Genomic DNA, 22,373 nt, shown 5'->3' with positions numbered 1-22,373 from the left:
GTGTGCAAATCGAACGAAGGAACGCTAGCGGAACCAAACGATTATGTTAGGGGATATATCCTCCTGATAGTTCCGATCAATCACCCGTAAAGCAATCGCTACTGCCGGTGCCCAGGCTGTTGCAATTCCAGTAATTTTGTGGCCTTGGGCTCAAACCAACGACAAAGTATCGGCTAGAAGGTTGTTATATCAGCCTATAGACCCAACCTGCTGTACTTACTTGATCCGTCAGCCAATATCGCGCCTGCGGCTATGATCAGTCCTGCATCGCTATACCCCCGTTCGGAGTGTCTGTCTTTGTCTGCTGCGACGGAGTGTTCAATAACATTACCTACAGCGGCCACGAGTTCAGGCAACTGTAGAAAGTGGGACAAAGCGTACCACAGGTACTTTCAAGCTCTCCAGTGTAACCGATCCATAAGCTGCAACATTCTTCAAGGATTGAATAACGATGGAGCATTTATTCGATTTCAGCTACCTCACATGCATCTTTAGGATGGATAAGGTTGACCGACACTCGATTGCTTGCCCTTTCGCGACTGGCCAATGCTTGGCAACAGGCACGATGTTTGATCCTCTCTCAGCCACTATATGGTCTTCGAGGCTATAATGTATAGCCATAGATGCGTCACAAAGTCTCATGGAGCTAGCAAGTCTTCGGCTATCCAACTGCGGTTCTTGGCCCAAGCAAAATTCTCACAGCTTGCAGTAGGAGACTTGAACCGTGAGGGAGAATGAGAGTCATCTATGTGTACGGCTATATTGTCCCAATACAGCTAACAAGTGTCAGATGAAATAGCCAAGTAGGGCTTTGATGAACGCTAGACGGGGATTTGCACGATCCCTTAATGCATCTACCCGACGGGCAGGAGTGTGATAAATGTGGCAACTGCCTTTTGGCGCATAATGGCAGAGATATAGAGGTATCCCTTGCCATGGAAGGACCGGTCCCATTCCCACTAGTCCCGGATTAGTTCCTGTCATAAATGTTTCGGACCCGGGATCTAACTGTCATCCAAGGTGGGGGCCCTAGCCACGGTTAGACTCTGTGAAGGGCGTAGAGCATGACTCACCAACAGCACTTCAAGAAAAACAATCATTCCCCCCCTACATGCTACCTTCGTTTTGATTTCATATATTACACTTCAGGACCTAGCTGAGATATTCACCACGAAGGTTTTGGCATCAGGGGTTCTCATTACATGTGCTCGACCACAACGTGTCCATCTTGGCGATCCATCATTTCTGGAATGAAGACCAATCCGTTTGTCAACATCCAATTCAAAGCCTACCGTTATTTGCTTTGGATCAATCATTTTGAGCCATGACTCTATACCAGCTCCTTCATTCAACCATGCCGTGCCACCTGGGGGGCAGGAATGACTAGCCGCTGTCACTTCAACCGTTCCAATTAAACTTCCAGGCCAATAGCTATCGAGTTTCAGATCACTAATATGCTTACTACGACACTTGCCACTTGTCGGCCACTACTGCATATCGGTACGACGAAAAGAAGAAGCCTGCATTTTCCCAATGAAGAAAGCCAACATCCAGCTAACCCCGGCCAGAGCCAGTCGCAAGGACATTGAATACGATGACGTGTCCGAGGTTAGATACGCTGAAGCTCAACTGTCCGATAGACCAGGTGATCATTCCCTTGGTCAGTAATAGGCAGCGCATCCAATCCATCCTCACGATACTCACCATGGCCTTTCTCGATATGGCAGCGGCGAATGAAAAAGGCGGCCGTTTGCAGGTGTCAGGTTCAAATCCCGGAGTAGACGCAAGGGACGAGGCCTTATGCAGGAGGTATTGAATCCATTGGTAGCACCATCCAGATTCGACCTGATCGCTAGACCTGAGCGGTCCACTGACCAAAGAAGCGGCGGTGAACTGAGGCAATCATGTTGGGACCAGGAAATAAACTTCCGGGCCAGACACCTTTTGGTTCTTCGAGAATCAGGAAAGGGGAGGTTATTGTCCCTCCCGACCACCCCCAGTTGCATAACCTCTGGAAACGGCTTCAACGTGGCATGCGGCTGTCAAATGAACAGATGCGACCGTACAAAAACGGTCTAGACTAATGTAAGGGGGGGCCATCTAAAGGGTGATCGCACCCGCGGTGGACGTGAGTGAACGAACGGCATGAAGGACGAGCTATTGACGGAGAGATTCGGTCATGCTGCACCTCTGCCAACAATAGATCACATTGCCACGTGCTACATAACTGGAGAGCAGGGTTGCAATTGTAGGTAGGATGCGATGGATGCTGTGGTTCTCCAGATGACAGGGGCTAGAGACGCGGATCGCGATCGGCTAGCGAGTCGTCGGTCGGCGATAACATCGCCTAACCCCAAGCATTAAATTGTACGACTTCGGCCACCGTCCCCCGTCTTCTGGTCGGTGGCAAGCACAGATACTCATTGACGCCTGATTCTCCGTGGCTATCCGCCTCTCGCCGACGTATGTCTAACGCCCATCATTGGGTAGGAGGGAGCCAATGGCCAGACTCAGCAGGCGTCCCAGATAGCCGGATGCAGACGGCGCAGCAGCTCATTGACTAGCGGATAGCTTAAGCCCAGAAGCCAAGCTATAATTAATTTAGCTTTGACTCTGGTTGGCTAGCGTTGCTGGGTACACGTCAGATTACCCCGACTGGAGAGATAACAATCACCACCGCGAGATAACCTCCCCGATAGCGGATCCCTCGCCCCTGGACGACCTCGTCAATCTCCCTCGCCTCGTGCCTGGCCGGAGTACGTCCATGTACTCCGCATCATGGATTAGAGACCGGACCAGGCCGGCATTCCCCAGCTAGCGACTTGCCAGCTTTGTTGCCCTTGTGTGCCGCCGATCCCGTCGGGTCGTCTCGATGTCTATGATGCAAGGGATATCCCACAAGCTCCTTGCGCCGCCCACGCGGACATGACATGAGGTGGCCCCCCATCGGTGGGCACTTTGTTTCTGGGCCTTCATCCGCATTGGCCGTACCGTCCGGTCGTCAAGCCTGGCTCAAGTCTTTCGGGCCATAATGTAACCTTGTCTGCCCTGGGGCAACCGCGAGGCGCACTCGGCGAGGTATCATTTGTGGCAAAGCAGGACAGACGATATCACGGCAGCCCCGATTGCCCAACAGGCTGTAAGAGGATGCATATCAGCTGATGGCACAGACCGTATGGTTCTGATAACGAGGGACGGGGGAGGGCTGCAATTGGCGGCCGGGGAGGTTATCAGTAACACTACTCAGGATCATGGCCAGTTTAGGTTCCAGAAGGCTTCTCCTACAACGGACGAACTGGTGCAGGATGCCAGTCCGGCATGTCGCAAGACCGATACGACTGGACCTAGAGGTTTATCTTTATCTCTATCGGACAAGAGCCAAGCCCACTAATGGCCTGACGCAAGGCCTCTTATCTGCGCAACAGATCGGTATCTGCAGCGTGTGATCTGATTGGGAGGCTCCGGGCTGTCGCAATGTGTCGCACGGCTGTCGTAGAGAATGTTATAATGTCCCTTAACCCGGCCGTTGTCGGCCAGGCTTGCTGATTTCCTGCCTCACTTGTTGTTCTTCCTTGACTACCTTATCCCTCCTTATCGACCGTCCTCCCACGATGGCCGACCCTTCCCCCGTGGCGGCCTATGAAACCTCCAGCCATGATGCCGAAAAGAAAGGCGAGCCCGAGACGGGCTGGGCCTCTGTGGATGTCGACTACGGTGCCGAAACCGATCTGAAGCGGAGTTTGTCCACCCGACACTTGACCATGATTGCGCTGGGATCCTCTATTGGTATGGGGTTATGGCTGGGTAGTGGTGAATCCCTGGAGAACGGTGGACCAGCGGCTATCTTCATCGGCTACCTGCTGAGTGGCACGATGATCTGGTCGGTTAGTCACTCGATCGGTGAGATGGCTGTCATGTACCCTCTGCCGTCTGCCTTTACCCAGTGGACGGAGATGTTCATTGACCGGTCGGCGGCGTTTGCCCTGGGCTGGGCGTATTGGTTTTCTTACTTTATCACGATCGCAAACGAGCTCCAGGTAGGAATGCGACACATCGTGGCTGTTCCATGCTGACCGCTTAGGGTATCGTTACGGTGCTGAACTTCTGGACCGACAAGGTGCCTATCGCAGCCTGGATCACCATCTTCTGGGTGGTGATCATTTTCATCAACGTCTTCGCGGTGCGGTTCTTTGGTGAAGTCGAGGTCATTGCCTCCTCCATCAAGTTTGGCTGGATCTTCGTGGTCATCATCTCCCTGATCGGTTAGTAGCGTCCTGTTTCTCTGTCTAGGCGAGACTGACCGTGCCGTTCAGTGGTTTCGGCCGGCGGTGCCCCCAAGGAGGGCCCAATTGGATTCCGCTACTGGAACTCGATGCCATTCACGCACGGCTTCAAGGGCTTCCTGTCCGTCATGCCCACCTGCATCTTCGCCATGTCCGGCTCCGAGAACTCGGCCCTGGTGGCGGCGGAGACGGACAACCCGCGCAAGGCGGTGCCACGCGCCGTCAGCTCGATCTGGCTGCGTCTGTCGCTCTTTTACGTCCTGGGATCGCTGATGATCACCATCACGGTGTCCCCCAAGGACCCCAACCTCTTCGGTGGCTCGGGCGTCAACGCGTCGCCGTTCGTCATTGCCTACCGCAACGCCGGTCTTGCTCCTCTGGCCCACATCATGAACGCCGTCATCTTCATCTCGGTTTTGTCGACCGGTAGTATCTCCGCCTACGGTGGTTCCCGGACCCTCATGGGTCTCACACACATGAAGATGGCCCCGAAGGTTAGTTCCTCCCTCCTCTGCCTCATAACCCTGATCCCTTCTCTGACCCCCGGTCCCACACGTACCTAGATCTTCGGCAAAGCCGACAAAGCGGGTCGCCCCGTCGCCGGTTTGGTGATCACGCTCGTCATCGGCGGTGGCCTCGCCTACCTCAACGTCGACAACAAAGGTTCAACCGTCTTCTCCTGGTTTTCAAACCTGACATCCCTCTTCACATTGTTCGGATGGGGTACTATCTGCCTCTCGCACCTGCGCATGCGCTACGCCTGGAAGGTCCAAGGCCGCTCGGTCGAAGACCTGCCCTGGCGGTCGTGGACATACCCCTACGGCGCCATCTGGGGTCTGTTCTGGTGCATCCTGCTCATCATCGCCGAGTTCTATCTCAGTTTGTGGCCCCTGGACGGTAGTCCCACGGCCAAGGGGTTCTTCGCGAACTATGTGTCTGTTGTGGCTATCGTGGTGCTGTATGTTGCCGCTCGATGCTACTACCGTGGTCGGTGGTGGGTGGATGCCAGTACGATTGATTTGGATGGACCGAGGCGGTTCTATTCCGATGCAGTGGATGAGGAGGCGAAGCCGGCGAAGACGGGCGTCAAGAAGTATGCGTCTATGGTGGTATCGGCGGTGTTTGAGTAGTGTAGGATAGGATTTCGTAGTGTAGCTATATATCCATTTTTCTTTCTAATTCTGTTTTGGTTCTTGGGGTTGAGTATGTAGGTCCTTACGATTGAATATAGCGTGCACAGGTACTATTTTTCCGTTTGAATTACAGCTGAGGGCTTATGTATCTTGACTGGTGGAGCTTCCACAGTAATAGTATCTGCGATTCTTTCTCATGCATGTTATTGTAGTGGACTGTGCGTTGGCGAGGTTAGTACGGAGATAAGTAGTTCTCTCATGCAGGACATTCTATCATTACGTAGATTGTCAACCAGTTGGCTTTATGAGGGGATAAAAATAAATCCTGTTACAGTCTCTATTCACCTGGATAGGTTTTAGGGACTTGGATTCAAGTGCCGTGCCACGCACTCGTTATTCATGGGAGTAGCACCCGTTGGTACTGTCTCCATCCGGCGACTAAAATAGTATATATCCATCGACCCGTCGACCGATCGACTATACAAGACAGGGCGTGTCTACGTAAACCTACATGATCGCAAAAGCCAGCACAGAACCCCCCCCTTTTCCCCGCTAACTAGATACCCCACCGACACAACATATCATCCCATTCCCTCTCCACCCAGAGATATAAATCCAACGCAAGATGAGAACAAGGGAAACAATGGGGAACGGACGGGAAGGATGCCGGGCGGGATGGCCCACTTGCTTCCCCCCCCTTCCTGCATCCCACTTTCTGACCCATCCCACTCTCAGGTACCTGGTAGGTAGGTGGGGGTGTTGGTTTGAGGGGTGGATATGATTGTTTGTATGCCGGATGTGTATGGTTTCGGTTTTGGAGGATCGAGGGGACGGGGATGGGTGATGCGACCGTGGGGAGTTGGAGAATTGTCGGTGGGGATGGCGGGGAGGATACTTAGATGCGATGATGCGGACGTCGTGGACGGTCGCAGGAAGGGTATTTGGCTGATCGTGAGTATGCGGGTCAGGGTGAATTTGGATACGTTATTCTGGTATTGTCGCCTTGGAGAGGTCTTGCGGTTGGAGGTGTACGGTGGGGAGTTATATGGAGGCTCCGTACGCGGCGTACGGAGGGGAAGGTGTCTATCTAGTCATCACCAGGATCAGTCTTGCGATAGTAAATCTAGTAGAGTATGTAAAGCCTTCAATTTCATTCTGTGTATGATCTCCTTGGTTGGAATAGGATCGTAGGGTCACGAAATTCTGGTTGCTGGCTGGTTGCTGGCTCGGAATGGCATCTTCCACGGCACCGAATCGATGGCTTCCAGCGACGAGGCGATCGCGAAAAACAACTGTGCCCAAGAGAGGATACCCGGATTCTCAAATCTCGTTATACTATCGAGTACTGTGTAACGACAACCTCGCTGGCCGTGAGTCAGAGCCACCCGACATCAGGCCGCAGCGAGGGCGACCGCAAGTGCCTGATCAGTCATCTCCCCGCCTGAGGCAGGAATGCCAGCGAGTTCCCCTCATCGCCGCTCGCTGCTCTTCGCTTCATTCCGGCTTTGCAGTTACGAGATCCTGCGTCAAAGACGATGACGTCGAATTCCATCGCAAGGGCGACGACAGGCGATTTTCAGAGACCGTCAGACGAAAAGAAGCGGCACAGCGGCGGAGACCCATCATATGAATGATTTGGGCATGGTCAGACGAGGCGAGGGGTCCAGTGGCTGCCCAGTGGCTGCCCAGTGGCTGGAGACCCAGTGATGCGCTGGCGACCAAAGTGATAGGCTGCCGAGGCGCCAGATCAGCAACCATCGCGGATGGATGCACTTCCGGGGCAGTCCTGCAGCTGCCTGGCGATGCCCCTCAACGTCTCTGCCCCTGGCCAGGGCGTCCACTGCTAGTCCCTGCTGGCCCCTGCTGGCCCCTGCTCTCTCGTTTCAGGTTGCGTGTTTCAGCAAGACCGATTCGCAACACTTGGAGCATCCCCCTCCTCCTCTTCAGCATCTAGGACAACTCCACTGTCAGAATCCCCGGTGACAGGATGCTTTGTCTGGCGTTGGGCTGCCAAGTGGCGGTGAATGGCTTCACTTTCGACCAACTGGGAAAGGACCAACCATGGCTAGCACCGACCACACTACCTGTCGCCCCGTCATAGGCAGGCTCCTCTGAGTTCGTCCATCACTGCCGGACTGCTTCACTCGGGGATTTCGCTGCCCAGCCGGTGGTTAAATAAACCATGGCGACGCCGCTCCAGCTCAGTTCCAACACCACCCCTCCACGACTATCTGCCACGCTACGTTGAATGACCAAGTCTTTTTACCTACACCCCTTCATGCTCCCGATCGTCGGGCCCTTTCTCACACGACTGTTTCTCTACCCATTTCGCAGCATGGACTGCTCGATGACCCGGCCGTCATCGACGTCGCGCTTCCCTTTCTTCCCCTTCTCGCTGTGGTCTTCCAAGCGACCTCAGCAGTCGACTTCGACACAGACCCCCGCTCAAACATCGCCACGTATCATGGCGCAAACCCAGACTCAGACACAGGCCCCCCCGCCATCGCTACCGGAGCCCGAATCCCCACCCCCGCCACAACCAGAAACTCCCCGCATGCCGGTGTCAGTGCCGCCTCCGCCCACAGCGGAGGAACTGGCCGAGCGCGATCACCAGAATCGCGAGACGGCCCGGCAAGAGGTCGTCCATGAGCTGGACAGCCTGGTCGGCCACGACAATGTCAAGCGCCAGCTGCACGGCGTCCAGACCTGGGTGCAGATCTGCCGTCGCCATGGTCGCGACCCCAAGAACGAGTGGTACAACATCGCCTTCCTGGGAAACCCGGGCACGGGAAAGACTACTGTGGCGCGTATCTACGCGAAGATGCTCTACGCCATGGGCATCTGTGACTCGCACACTGTCTGCGAGACCACCGGCGCCGACCTGGCCAGCCGGGGTCCGAACGGCGTGCAGCAGTTGCTGCGTAACATGACCGACACCAAAGCCCCGGTGCAGACGGCTGGGGTACTCATTGTCGATCACCCTCATACCCTGATTGAAGCCCCTCCGACGCCGGCGTCCGAGCAGGCTCTCGAAGACATCCGTCACGCCATGGAGCGCAACACCGGCCGCATCATTGTCGTCTTTACCGGCGATGCGGACGAGATCACGGGCTTCCTCCGGGAGAGTCCGGCGCTTCAGCAGCGCATCTGCAGTTCGCTGCGATTCCACGACTTTGACCGTCAGCATTTGGTGCAGCTGCTGGCCCGCCGCATTGTGACCGAATACAACGGTCGCATGCAGGTCGAAGGTGGCCTGGAAGGCACCTACATTCAAGCTGCCGCCCGCCGGCTGGTCCGGGGGCGTGCTGCCAAGGGTTTCACCAATGCCCACGCTGTTCGCGAGATGGTCAAGAGCATTGCTCAGCGCCAGGCGCTGTGCCTGACGGACCAGCAGGACAGCGGCATGGACGAGGTGGACTACTTTTTCTTCTCCAAGGACGACGTCCTTGGGCCCAGTCCGGCCGAGATTAGGTCGGAGAGTGCCCCGTTGGAAGCCCTGCAGACGCTCATCGGCCAGGATGCTGTGAAGGCGTCGGTGGCTGAGGTTTTCGACACGGCGGAGGAGAACTACTACCGCGAGATCCGCAACCAGCGCCGGCTGCCGCTGCGGATCAACCGCATCTTTGCGGGACCGCCAGGGACGGGCAAGAGCACGGCCATCCGGCTGTATGCACAGATCTTGGTGGACTTGGGATTGTTGAGTGGTGGCGAGGGTAAGTTTGATACTAGTCCCTTTCGGTACGACATGCTAACTTCTCTAGTTCGCGTCAAACCGTTGTCGGCTCTCTGCGACCTGTCGGATGAGCAGCTCCGCGAAACCGTCGAGTCGACGACCGGACATGTACTCGTGGTCGACGTCGACACGGATCGCCAGGAGCGCCCGACCGTGCCCGACGCGGTGGTGGACATGCTCGCGGCCGCCCGCGACAATCACTGCACCATTCTGGTAGGTACCCACGACACCATCAGCCAGTTCCTGCACCGTGCTGGCAGCAAGGCCCGGGGCTTTGAGACGCACCTGGTGCGCTTCTCACCCCTGACCCGCGACCACATGGAGGAGCTCTTCCAGAGCAAACTCGACGAGCAGGATCTCGACGTCACCCCCGAGGCCTTCCAGGCGGCCATGGACACCCTGGACAACGCGCGTATGCGCAAGGATTTCGACAACGCCCGTGCAGTGGACCACCTTCTCGCTGCGGCCGTCTACCACTTTGAGCGACGGTCGCGCACCGGCCCCAACTCGCAGCCGGTAGAACGACTGCTTGAGGGTCGCGACTTCAACCCCGAGCTGGTGGGCGGCACGACGGCGCTGGTGTTCCGCGAGGAGCTGCGCCACTCGATCGTGCCGGACGACATTATCTCCATCCTCAAGCGGTATCACAACGAGATGAAGGCCGCCTGGATGCAGGGGTTGGACCCGGGTGCTCGCATGCCGGGGGCATTTGTTTTCAAGGGTGGACCAGGTACGTTCATTCCTCATTTTTCCTGATTACCACTAACGATCGCAGGGACCGGTAAGAAGACCGTCGCCCGCCAGCTAGGCACCCTGTACTACAAGATGGGCGCCCTCAGCGACGGAGAGTTGGTGGCGTGCTCGGTCGCCGACCTCCTCGCACCGCACATCTATCCGACCTCGGTGCGGTCGCGCTCGCAACTGGAGCGGGGCAGAGGCAAAGTGCTCTTCATTGAAGATGCGCACCGCCTGGCGGAGAACGAGTCAGCCACGCAGGCCGTGGACGAGCTCATCTACCTCCTGCCCAAGTTTGCCGACGAGATGGTGGTGATTCTGGCCGGTCCGGCCCAGGAAATGGACCAGCTCCTGGCCAATCGCCCACGCTTGTCGGCCATGTTCCAGGAGGAGATTGTCTTCCGCAACCCGACGCCGCGGGAATGCCTCCGACTGCTGGACCGCAAGTTGACGGAGCAGCACTTGAAGGGCCCCCGTCTGTACCTGACCGACCCGCGCACGCCCAGCCATCGGGAATTCACGCGGGCCATCCAAATCCTGTCGATGTTCCCTTGTTGGAGCAATGCACGGGACGTGGAGGTGCTAGCGCGGTGGATGGTGGCGGCCTGTGTGCGGGACCTGCCGCTGGACGGCAGCGTCAGTACATTGCCAGCGATGCAACTGACGGAGGAGCAGGCGATGAGCTGCATGGTGCGCTTGTTCAATCTGAAGCGCGACCGGCTGCGGTTCAACCAGGACCCGAAGGCGCGGGCCTTGCCACGGGTGTTGTCGCAGCCGCGATGCACAGATCGGACGGGCGTGAAGTTTCCTGTCTGATCCTACACGATGAACGATGGAATGTATAGTATCAGATTGCGGATGGTATGATTTGCATGCGTTGGTACATCTGACCACAGTCACTCATTGAATTTCCTTTGTCTTCTCCTATGTTGATACTTGATGCTCTTATGGGGATGGATGCTTCACGGACGGAATACTGAACGTCTTGCATGGTTGGTTGCTTGATATACAAATTGCTTTGATTATTGGGTTACTATCATATACTGGATGTCGCACTGATCTTTTACTGGGATCTTATTATCACAGAGTGGATATTTGCATTGCTGTTACTTATTGGGCTAACTGAACACATACTGGATATGTGATCGGAATACCAACAGGATGTTGCATACTATCACTGGATGCTCCACCTACTTTAATGGACAAATGAACTGAACTAGCGAAGGAAATATCATTCTTCATAAGGACGCAATATAATACCGATAGTGATGACTCCATCTCCTTCAGGGATACATCTGAATTGGACTCTCCCTTGCATCCACAATCCAATTATACCAATAGCTAATCTCCACCTAGGTATCTTGGCATGTAGCATCCATTCTACTTTAATTCTAGGTATCAGAATCAGATATGACAGGTCATTCAAATGAGAAATCAATAGTGTCGTCTGATTATCTACCATATATTGACTCCCCCTCCGCATTTGGATAGGTAGCAACCTTGCCACCGATCATACAGCGAAACCAAGAATCTACTATCCGTGACTGACATATCACATGAGTACTTAGTTACTTATCGTACTTATCTCATCTGGGAGAGAATTATTGATCCCAGTTCAAAGACACACTTGAAATTCTTGTTACTCCAGTAAATCAAAGTACCAACTTCCGAGATAAAAGCCTTTAAAGCCAACAAAGGTGCTAGTAGAATGTAATAAATTGATACATTTCCATCAAGGATGATATAGTATGAATATTTATCCATAATTTGAAATTTTCATAAAGGCAAGGAAACATCTACCCAGTTTATACCTACCTACCACCTCGCCATCTCCCCCGTTATCTCTCCCAGTGTTGCTCCCACTGTATCCCAATTTGCATTCACCTATACCCCAATTAGCAAAGTTCCACTACCCCATTCCCACCTCAAAGAAAGAAAAGAATAACTTACATCCTCAACAAAATCATACCCCAACAACCTCGGCGCCAGGCCTGGATCCCTCCACGCCAACGCCTCCCCCTCAGGCGTCGGCACCATGCGCATCTTGGCATCGCGCTCTTCCTGCTCCGCCCCATCATGGAGATGATATAAATACTGCTGGATGTTTCCGCGCTCCACGACCATCTTTGTGCGCTGTTTGCGACATTTCTCGAATACGGCGAGGGCGTGGCGCTTCGCGGAGAGGAATTCGGGGGAGGTTTTGGATGGGCTGGTGGGGAGGCGGGAGAGACATTCGCCGAGGACGGCGCCATCTTCGAAGGCCATTCCTGCGCTGGGGGGTGTTAGGATGGTACTTATGGTGGATATGAGGGGATAAGAGGGGGGGGGGGTACCCAGAGGCGAGATAGGGGAGGGTAGCGTGGACGGCGTCTCCGAGCATGACCCATGCACCGGACGGATGGGTCCAGTTGTAGTCGCCGAAACGGATACAGAGACGCCATTTGTGGACGGATTGGCAGAGTTTGAGGAGTTTTTGGATTCTAGTTTACTGGTTAGTATCCGTGAGAAGGGGCAAGGGATAAGGAGAGGGAGGGGGTACCGGGGATCCCATCCTTCGAACAAGGCACACATTTCTTGAACGTTGCCTTCGACGGTCGAGGCGAGAGATTCTTCGGGGATGTCGTCTGGTACGAGAAGGACCATGTTGAAGAGGTCGCCTTGTCGGAGGACATAATTTACTACCATACCATCACAAACCATTAGCACTTCCCTCCTAATCATCCCGAGAAAGAAGAAGAAACAAACCAGCATGTTTATCCGGCCCCAACCAATAATTCACCTGCGGATCAGTAACAAACTCTCTCAACTCGGGATCCTTCAACATCTCCTCCGTCGACAACAACAACCGATACGCCAAATCCCCCGTTTTGACTGGTGGATCTGGCCTCCCCAGCATCACCTCGGTCAATTTCCCAAACACCCCATCCGCACTGACGACCAAATCGCCCGTCCATTCGCGTCCATCACTCGCCACTGCTGTCGCCAATCCGCCGTCTTCTTGTACCCGGATATCCACGATTCTCGCGGCGCAGGTAATCTCCGCGCCTAGCTCCGTTGCCCGTTCTAGCAGACAACGCTGGAGATCGGCGCGGTGGAAATCCCGATACCAGGTGCCTGGGTAGGATTGTGCGGATTGGGAAAAGTCGAGGGAGGAGATGGGGGTGCCTTTCCAGGTGATGAAGTTGCAGACGCGGGGATGGGTCATGTGTGGGGTGAGGGCGGCTTCCAGACCCCAGTGTTGTAGCACGCGGGAGCTGTTGGGGAGGACTTGGATGCCGGCGCCGACTTCACGGATCTCGTGGGTGGCTTCGAGGATGTGGACGTCGTGGCCGGCCAGAAGGCAGGCGATGGAGGTGCCTAAACCGGCGAGACCGGCGCCGATGACGAGGATCTGATGATGAGTTTTTGCAGTGGACGGACATGGGGGGATGGGGGGAATACCTGCATCCGACTGTTGTCGGGACGGGAGAGCTTCTCTTTGATGTGGATTTTGGGAGCCATGCTGTATGTGTGTGTGTGTGTGTGTGATTGAGGTGAAGCTACACTACCACATGATGAGAGGAACATATAAAAACCATCAGCTTGCTGCTCCATGGACAGAGATGGGGCCGATAAGCAGATGTGCCTGACAAGAATGGGGGTTGTCGGGCATCTCCCCGCATCTTTCCTTGCTATCTATCTTATCGCCGACCCTCACTCACTCTCTATCGATGAGAATAAGTACCGCCTCAACAATCACGGTCGGAATCACCACCATCCGCATCTCCTCATCCAGAATCCCCATTTCCCATGTCTCGCGTAAGTCAATTGCCCCTAGCGACAGTGACATCTGACTAAGGAGCAGTTCTCTCTCCAAGGCCGAACGGCCCTCGTCACGGGTGGTGCCCGCGGCTGCGGCCTGGCATTTGCGCGGGGTCTCGCCCAAGCCGGCGCCGACGTAGCCATCTTCGATGTGATTGCCCCAGAGGAGGGGTTTCATTCGATTGAAAAGGAATATGGAGTGCGCACGGCATACTACAAGTCCGTTTACATATACCCTAGCAAACCATAACACTACTAAGAAAGACAGAGTGGACGTTTCCTCCCCCGAATCCCTCGCCGCGGGGTTTTCCTCCTTCCAAACCGACTTTTCCAACGCCCTGGACATTTGCGTCCCCTGCGCCGGTATCAATCGACACCAGACCTTTCTCGACTTTAAATTCGAGGACCACCATGACCTGCTTAAGATTAATGTGTTGGGACTGTTCCACACGGCTCAACTCGCCGCCCGACAGATGATCGCCAATCAGACCCAACATGGGAGTATTGTGTTGGTGGCCAGCATGGCGAGTCATATTGCGGTGAAAAGCCAACTCTGCAGCGCGTATTGTGGTTCCAAGGGGGCGGTCCGGGCCATGTGCCCGGCTATTGCAAAGGAGATGGCAGAATATGTATGTTATCCCTCGTTGCGGCGGTGGATGAATGGGTGGTGGTGGTAGCTAACGAAGTAGGGCATCCGAGTCAACTCGATTTCACCAGGATATGTGAGAACGGAAATGACAGCTGCAGTGAGTCCCCCTCATTAACCTCCCTAGCAATGGCAGTAGCTAAGAGATAGTTCCCCCACCTCCTCGAGGAATGGAAATCGGCGGCGATGAACGGCCGTATTGCCGAGCCGGAGGATATCATGGGCGCGTGTGTGTTTCTGGCTAGTGATGCCAGTTCGTACATGACGGGACAGGATGTGGTCGTGGATGGGGGGGTGACTAAGTGGTAGACAGTAGTTATTCCCCAGAATATTATCAGTAATCAACACGAAATTTGTTATGATGTGCAATCAGTATGGCATGGTGGTATCTCCGCAGCTAGGAATTGGGGTTATTGTTGGGTGCTCAAAAGTGGGGGAGCTCCAGCTCCCCTCCGACACGGCCATCTGGCCGACCCTCATCCCATCCATCCATCCATCCCCTCTCTCTTAACTATAACTCCCATCCCAGCCAAACAACATGGAAATACCATCCTCACATATCCCCATCTCCACCTCGATTCACACACAATCAAAATCATATACCATGGCCCCCAGCGCAACCAACGAGGGCTTGGGCTTCCCCACCACCATCCCCACCACAACAGTCGTGGTGGTCGGCGCCGGTCCATCAGGCCTGATGCTCGCGTGCGCCCTCCCCTCCCCCCCTCCCAAATCCAAAAACCTAACCATGAAACCAGATCCAACCTCCTCCGCTACGGCACGCCCGTAATCCTCCTCGACGACCGTCCCTCCCGCACCACCACCGGCAAAGCAGACGGTCTACAACCCAAGACCATCGAAACCCTAAAACAGCTCCGTCTGGCAGACGAGCTTCTCCGAAATGGAGCCAAGGTTTATGATATTTCGTTCTGGGTACATCTCCCCCAATACCTTCATCTTTAATACGGATGAATGGAAATAGAGGAATAAGGCTAATGGATGAAAGGACTCCACCCCCACACACCCCCTCCGTCGATCCGGTCGCCAACTGCACTACCCGGATCATTTAGTCGGGGCGTCAGATCCGTATATTCTCCTTGCGCATCAGGGAATGTTGGAGGATGTGTTGATTGGGGATATTGAGGCGAGGGGGGGGAGAGTACAACGGAGTAGTGCGTTTGTGGGGGTTAAGAAGATTCCATCGGGGGAAGGGAAAGGGGATAAGTTGGAGGTTGTGTATGAGGATGTGAGTACACGGACTGAGAAGATTATTCATGCGGGGTATTTGGTTGGGTGTGATGGGGCGAGATCGAAGGTTAGGGATTTTATTCCCGATGCGAAGTTGGAGGGGGAAATGACGAATGCGTCGTGGGGGGTTTTGGATGGTAGGATTCTTCCTTTTTCTTTGGGGGATGTTGGTTGGGTGGAATTTGGGGGTAGGGGTAGGCTAACATTGACTGACAGGTGTCATTGATACGGATTTCCCTGACCTGTGGAGTAAAGTTGCCGTGCGGTCGCATACGGCTGGTTCTATCCTCTGGATTCCTCGGGAGCGCGGCATGACCAGACTCTATGTTGAGTTGAGTTCGACGGACGGGGAGAAAGTGGATAGGGCTAAGGCCACTACCGAGTATGTGATTGCGAGAGCTCGCGAGGCTATGAGTCCGTTTCGGTTGGAGTGGAAATCAATCGGTATCCCCCCTCTTCCCCTCCCCTCCAAGCATAGTATACTAACAAGAAATAGAATGGTTCGGCAACTACGTCGTCGGCCAACGTGTAGCACGCAACTTCTCCGACCCCGACAACCAAATCTTCATTGCTGGCGATGTACATCCCCCCCTCCCCCTACCCTCCCCCATAAAAAGTCAGGCTAACAACCCAGGCCGGCCACTGCCACTCCGCCCTCGCCGCCCAAGGCGCCAACACCAGCATGCACGATAGCTTCAACCTAGCATGGAAACTCAACCTCGTATCTCGAGGTCTAGCCCACCCATCTCTCCTATCCAGCTACGGCGACGAACGGCGGAAAATCGCCAACGATTTGATTTCCTTTGACGCGGAACATGTCGCCGCATTTGAGAAAGGTGAGGCAGCGCTGGCCAGGAACTTTGATGAGAATATCCGGTTTATTTCGGGCGTGGGGGCTGAATATACCCCTGGTTTGTTGACTCGGGGGAAGGTAACTGGTGGTGGAGGGGTGAAGCCGGGGTCATTGATGCCCCCGGCCAATGTCACCAGATATATTGATGCAAATCCGGTGGATGTTCAGCTCGATGTACCTATGTTGGGACAGTTCCGGGTATATCTATTTACTCCGGATGTGAGTACCGGAGGGGAGTTTCTGGATGGATTCTGTGAAGGGATCAGCACTTCCCTGGAAAAAATAGGGAAGAAAGCAGAGACGTCGTATATTGATCGCCCGCGGGGATATGCGGAGAGGGATGAGTATGTCCAGCCGGGGAGATATACCATCGTGTCGCAACTGGTCACGTATGGTCTTGTGACGAAATCAACGAAGAAGGAATTCGAGTTGGGGGATCTGCCGGAGGTGTTGCAGCGGAGTCGCTGGACGGTGTATCTGGATGATGTGGATGAGAAGGGATGTACGATGAAGTGGATGGGGGAGATGGAGGGGGGCAGGTGGGCGTGGTGGTTGTTCGACCGGATGGGTATGTGGGGTCGGTTGCCAGGTGGGGGGTCACGGGGATAGAGGGGGGGAGGCGGCGATGTGGGTGGGGGAGTATTTTTCTTTTTTGGTCTGAGTTATAGATATGATAGAGGAATTAATGGGTTAGACATACTTGGTTGTGTTTGTGGGTGTGAATTGTGTAAGATATGAGGGATAGGGACTATGTGCTGGATCATGATACGGGGAAGTGAGCATTGAGCTGTCGCATCCATTCTCTATTCTCCGTCCTAAAGTAATAAGAGGAGTAGAGTACCAATCCAATCCAACTACGTCTCAACCAGACGGCTCTCACAAAATCTACCCGGTCACACGAACTTACTAGTATCAAGTAGCCGAAACCCCATAGCTAGGTTGATGAGCAGTCCTTGTCCCTACATTAGTCAATACTATCAAAGCTAACGGTACTAGTATTACTTGTAGTAGTACTCCAGCACGTAGACCAAAAAGGATATATATAACCCTTGTTGTCTACTAGCATACAGGGTAGAAGAAGGTGCACAAAAAGACCCCTCGATTATGAATTGACTGCTTCTTTATATAGTAGTAGTATTCCTATAACATTATCACCCCAGACATACTACCTCTATTCCCATCCCATTCTCTGAAAGTGAAATATCACGCAACAGCAACGAAGAAATCCCTCTCCCCCTCCCCCCTCTCCACCCAACTCCTCTTCACAATCTCATCCCCAACCGCCAACCTAACCCTCTCCACCGTCGCCGGACTATCCAACACGAACCCCTCTCCTCCCTCCCCCCAATTATCAACCCCATTCTCCCTCCTAACCCCCCTAACCGCATCCCTAATCGCAAACAACACCGTACTCCCCAAAAACAACGGCGGTTCCCCAATCCCCTTACTACTCTGAATACTCCTCAAATGACCCCACTCAACGCCCTGCAAAAAACTCACATTGAATTCCTGCGGAATGTCACTAAACCCGGGGATTTTGTAATTACCGGGTCCCCGCGTTGCCAGGATGCCGTCTCGTGTCCAGAGGGTTTCTTCCATGGTGAATAACCCTTGCCCTTGGATGAACGCGCCTTCGATTTGCCCGTAGTCGATGGCTGGGTTGATGGAGCGCCCGATGTCCATTTTTATGTCGGTGCGGAGGACAGTGTGGGTTCCTGTTAGGAGGTCGAGTTCGATGGAGGTGCAGGCTGCGCCCTTTTTTTTTTTTCTTTTTGTGAGTTGAGGATTGGGGTGAAATGGGGGAAGGGGGGGTACCTGGGTAAAGTAGTAATACATGGGTTTTACAGTGGCAGGGTCATAATTCCCCCATTTGTAGCCAACCTTGGGCATTTTCCAGAATCCGTTGGCCGCGAGGTTGACTCTATCGCGGTAGGCGGCGTGTGCGATGGTGGCCATATCTGCGTCTTTACCGAATTGTTCGCGGTAGGGACGGAGTCGTTCGTTGAGTTGGTCGCATGCGTCTTTGATGGCCATGCCGTTGAGGTCGCTGCCCGAGGAGGCGGCCGTGGGGGATGCATTGGCTGTTTGGTATGATGAGGTGTCCTGGGTGTAGATACTCTCCGGAGGAACTCGCAGTTCCTCGGCCGCGACCTGCACCATCTTGGTGTATAGTCCCTGGCCCATTTCGGTACCGCCGTGGTTGAGCAGCACGGAGCCGTCGGTGTAGATTTTGACGGACGCACCGGCTTGGTTGAGATGCAGGGCTGTGGCGAAGGAGATGCCGAATTTGGTGGGAATCAGACAGATGCCTCGTTTGCGGTAGCGGTGGGTTTTGTTGAAGTGGGCGATTTCGGCTTTTCGTTCGTCGTACCGGGCCTCTTTGCGGACTTGGTCGAGGAGCAGAGGCACGTGCCAGTCTTGGTCGATGGGTTGGAGGAACGGGGTGAGTTGGCCTTGTTGGTAGAGGTTTTTGAGGCGGAGGTCGTCGACGGAGATGTCGAGGCCCTCGGCGACCGCGTTCATGTAGCTTTCCGCGATGAACATGGCTTGGGGCCCGCCGAAGCCGCGGAACGCTGTGTTGCTGTGCGTGTTAGTTTTGCAAACCCAGCCGCGGATGTGTACGTTCGGGAAGTAGTAGCAGTTTTCGAGGTGCGTGCAGCAGCGGTCCATTACGGCGCCGCTCATGTCGAGGGAGTAGCCGGCGTTGTTGTAGACGTCGGCGTCGAGGGCGACCAGGGTGCCGTCGTTCATGACCCCGACTTTCCAGCGGCATTGGAAGGGGTGGCGTTGTCCGCTGGTCATCATGTCTTCGTCGCGGTTGAGCATGGCGCGGACGGGTCGTCGGGTTTTCTTTGCTGCGATGGCGAGAAGGCAGGCCAGTTGGGTGCTTCGGGATTCTTTGCCGCCAAAGGCACCGCCCATGCGTTTGACCCGGGTGTTGATTCGGTTGGCTGGGACGGAGGTCACCATGCTGACGAATTCTTGACATTCGAGGCTGCAGCTGTTAGGGTTGTTTATGTGGATAGGGAGGGGGCATACGTGTTTTGTGTTGATGACCATACGTCCATTGATCCGTCCTCGGGATGAGGTACCACCAATGCCGCGTTGGTCTCGAGGTAGAAATGCTCCTGGCCACCCATGCGGATGGTTCCGCTGAATACCCGGTCGCATTTAGCGAATACATCCGCCATTTTGTCCGGAGGTGCTCCCTTGCGTAGCTCCTTGCCATGTGGGAAGAAGCTATTTGCCGCTATGGCTTCGTCGATGGTCAGGATCGGGGGCAGATCCTCGTACACGACCTTGACGGCACGCGCTGCCGCTTGGGCCTGGAGCGCTGTTTCCGCATAGACCAGTCCAATGGGCTGGCCGTGCGAAGTGACCTTGTCAATGGCGAAGAAAGGCTCGTTGTGCACGATCGGACCCCAGAGGTTCTTCTCCGGGGGAATGCTGGTGTGATCGATGTATCCGACCGCGCGACCCGGCTCGAGAGCAGGAGACCAGTCAACCGAGATGATCTTGGCGTGGGCACGCTGCGACAACACCATTGCGCCGTAGAGCTCTCGGTGCTGTGGCGGCATGTCATCCACGTATTCGGCCTCGCCGGTGGCGTGTTTCAGCCCTGAAAGATGTGGCATCTGTTTCCCGACTACCCGCTGCTCGTGCGGGTTGTAGTTATCGCGCGTGCCGTGGGAGATTTGTCGATGGATCTCTTCCGTCACGTCGGTGGTGGTTGGGCCGAGCTCGAAATCTGCCAGCACTTCGTTCCAGAGGCGGAAGAAGAGCGACAGCACGAGGGTCCGACGGTAGGTGGCCATTCCACCGGGGACTGAAAAAGGGAGGTGGAAGTCCTCGAGTAGGGCGTCGAACGTTGCGTCGAGTACGGCCTTGACGCCCCATTTCTTGCCGTGTAGGGCGCTCTGTGCGCGTTGCGCGAGAAGAGTGACGGGCGCCATGCCGCCGTAGGCCAGGGCAACGTCGGTGACGGTGTTGTCATCGGCGAGACGAACGCGAAAAGCAGCGGTGACAATGGCAATGTCGTCGTCTTTACGCTTGGATTGCTTGTAGGATTTGGTAATCTCACGCACTCCGGCTGGTGGCAAAGGAATGCGGATCTCGGTAATGATGCTGCCGCGAGGAAGAGCAGTCTTGCGGTAGCCCAGGAACATGTCCGACATGGACAAGGAGGTCTCCTCGGTGAGAGTACGGGCTACCACGGTGGCGTTGACGGCCAGGAGTACCGGGTTCATATCAGAGATAGGCGAGGCCGTGGCAATATTGCCCGCCAGCGAGGCAGCGTTGCGGATTTGACGCCCAGCAAAGTAGCGCAGCACCTTGGCCATCGCAGAGATGACCGAGCCCCGTGCCCCCAGAATGGGAATGAGCCGGTAGCATTCGGCCTCGATGTCGCTGAGTGAGGTATTTCCTCCGATGACCAGCTCGGTGCTGTCTTTCACCAGCGTGATGTGTGAGAGCTCGTCCAGATCGCCGATGAACACGGACACGGCAAACTCGGCACCCTTGAACCGGATGTCGACTTGGACTTCGCTGGCGCCGCCAACCAGAGTGGCTGACGGGCAGAGCGCCAGAATATCCAGTGTCTGCGCCAGTGTCACCGGACGCAACCAGGCCTTCTGCTCATCGGTGTAGCAGATCATCTGTGGGCTGACCTTGGCCAGTCCAGGGGGATAGATGAGCTCGGTATTGGGCAAGTAGGGGCGGAATTCAATCTGAGGAACAGATGATTCCTTCGACTCCTTATCAATCTCTGAATCCGGAGTAGTCACACTGGTGCGCGAGCTGGCTCTCTCCGAAGCCGACGAACACGACGACCCCGGGTATCACGACAACACCCCCCCGGACGACCGCAAGACTGCGGCCGGGAGGTATCCGACTCCGACTCCACGCTTGCCATCTCAATCTGCGACGTACGCACAGCCAGACGACCCTGGAGATCCTCCTGCACAAAAGTCTTGGCTGCCTGCAGAATGGGCTTGTACCCGGTGCAACGACACAGATTACCATCCAGGTGTCCCTTCATCTCGATATCATCCTCGGACAGGTGAAACTCGCCGGTCTGGGGATTGTAGGCATTCCGCACGAGAGCATACAGCGACATGACAATGCCAGGGGTGCAGAACCCACATCTATCCTTGTTAGAGGCATGGTACCCAACCACAGGAGCAACTTACTGGGATGCGTGGAGCTTCCCCAATCTCTCCTGCAATGGATGCGGATGATCGATGTTTCCGAGCCCCTCCACGGTAATGACATGTTTCCCGGCCACTGTGGCTGTCAGCTACGAAGCCTTCCATGGATCGGACAACCCACCTCCAATGAGCGGATACAAGCAGGCGTTGACGGCGCGGTGGCGAATCTGCCGAGAGCAGCCATCGCGGGTCTGCAACACCACGGTGCAGGCACCACACCCCCCTTCGCCGCAACCCAGCTTGGTACCCTTTAGCCCATGTTGGGAGCGGATGAAGTCGAGTAGGGTCCAGTGGGGGTTGGGGCTGGCGAGAGCCACGGGGGTGCCGTTGAGGTAGAAGGAGAGGGTGGATGAGGCATTGTTGGTGGTGAGAAAGTCTTGTAGCGCGGTCGGAAGCACCATGGTGGTGATGTGGTGGTTAATACAGCAGCATCGGCATCGTCGTGATGGCGAGGATGGGAGGAGGTTGAACGAGGGGCAGTTGAGTGCGTTGGCCGCACGTGCAACTGCAGCTGCAGCTGGCAGCCCAATGTTACCTTGGCTGCGGCAGCTGTGAAGCCGCCACCACCACTGCGTCACAGCATGAGGGTAGGGTAGCAGAGCTGGACTCTCGGGAGTGGAGAGCTTCGTTCCAAGGGTGGGGGGAGGGGATGTCGATCCATTCCTGACGATGCTGATAACGGGCGGCCCGATACCATGTCTCCACCGCTATCGCAGCTCCACCTCCAGCCCTCA

At 55.2% G+C, this 22,373-nt stretch overlaps 5 protein-coding genes across 5 annotated transcripts; 3 read left to right on the top strand and 2 right to left on the bottom strand.

The window, feature by feature from the left end:
- Positions 1-3,611: 3,611 nt before the first annotated feature.
- On the top strand, positions 3,612-5,413 carry BO94DRAFT_588944 (putative amino acid transporter; the record flags this gene model as incomplete). The annotated part of the gene is made up of 4 exons (XM_025615916.1): positions 3,612-4,037; positions 4,082-4,262; positions 4,314-4,777; positions 4,847-5,413. 4 exons carry the CDS (start codon positions 3,612-3,614, stop codon positions 5,411-5,413), a joined length of 1,638 nt encoding a protein of 545 aa, XP_025464084.1.
- Positions 5,414-7,880: 2,467 nt separating this feature from the next.
- Positions 7,881-10,700, top strand: GbpA (the record flags this gene model as incomplete). The annotated part of the gene is made up of 3 exons (XM_025608500.1): positions 7,881-9,129; positions 9,178-9,879; positions 9,925-10,700. 3 exons carry the CDS (start codon positions 7,881-7,883, stop codon positions 10,698-10,700), a joined length of 2,727 nt encoding a protein of 908 aa, XP_025464083.1.
- An 887-nt stretch (positions 10,701-11,587) lies between these two features.
- On the bottom strand, positions 11,588-13,580 carry BO94DRAFT_538473 (FAD dependent oxidoreductase). Its single transcript, XM_025612497.1, has 6 exons — positions 13,326-13,580; positions 12,630-13,275; positions 12,424-12,562; positions 12,218-12,364; positions 11,835-12,156; positions 11,588-11,768 (listed from the first exon to the last, which is right to left on the bottom strand). The coding sequence occupies exons 1-6, from the start codon at positions 13,383-13,385 to the stop codon at positions 11,700-11,702; spliced, it is 1,383 nt and encodes a 460-aa protein (XP_025464082.1). The 5' UTR covers positions 13,386-13,580; the 3' UTR covers positions 11,588-11,699.
- Positions 13,511-17,041, top strand: BO94DRAFT_577875 (uncharacterized protein; the record flags this gene model as incomplete). The annotated part of the gene is made up of 9 exons (XM_025615191.1): positions 13,511-13,682; positions 13,729-13,904; positions 13,954-14,314; positions 14,861-15,036; positions 15,090-15,264; positions 15,338-15,716; positions 15,796-16,023; positions 16,076-16,158; positions 16,214-17,041. The coding sequence occupies exons 1-9, from the start codon at positions 13,674-13,676 to the stop codon at positions 17,039-17,041; spliced, it is 2,415 nt and encodes an 804-aa protein (XP_025464081.1). The 5' UTR covers positions 13,511-13,673.
- A 594-nt stretch (positions 17,042-17,635) lies between these two features.
- BO94DRAFT_568506 (xanthine dehydrogenase) lies at positions 17,636-22,193 on the bottom strand (the record flags this gene model as incomplete). The annotated part of the gene is made up of 6 exons (XM_025614683.1): positions 21,761-22,193; positions 21,622-21,715; positions 21,263-21,576; positions 19,472-21,233; positions 18,248-19,427; positions 17,636-18,187 (listed from the first exon to the last, which is right to left on the bottom strand). The coding sequence occupies exons 1-6, from the start codon at positions 22,038-22,040 to the stop codon at positions 17,636-17,638; spliced, it is 4,182 nt and encodes a 1,393-aa protein (XP_025464080.1). The 5' UTR covers positions 22,041-22,193.
- Between the last annotated feature and the right edge of the window lie 180 nt (positions 22,194-22,373).

Source organism: Aspergillus sclerotioniger (genome assembly GCF_003184525.1).
Source record: "Aspergillus sclerotioniger CBS 115572 chromosome Unknown BO94scaffold_28, whole genome shotgun sequence".
Classification (NCBI taxonomy): domain Eukaryota; kingdom Fungi; phylum Ascomycota; class Eurotiomycetes; order Eurotiales; family Aspergillaceae; genus Aspergillus; species Aspergillus sclerotioniger.
This window is presented reverse-complemented; position numbering and strand designations above follow the sequence as displayed.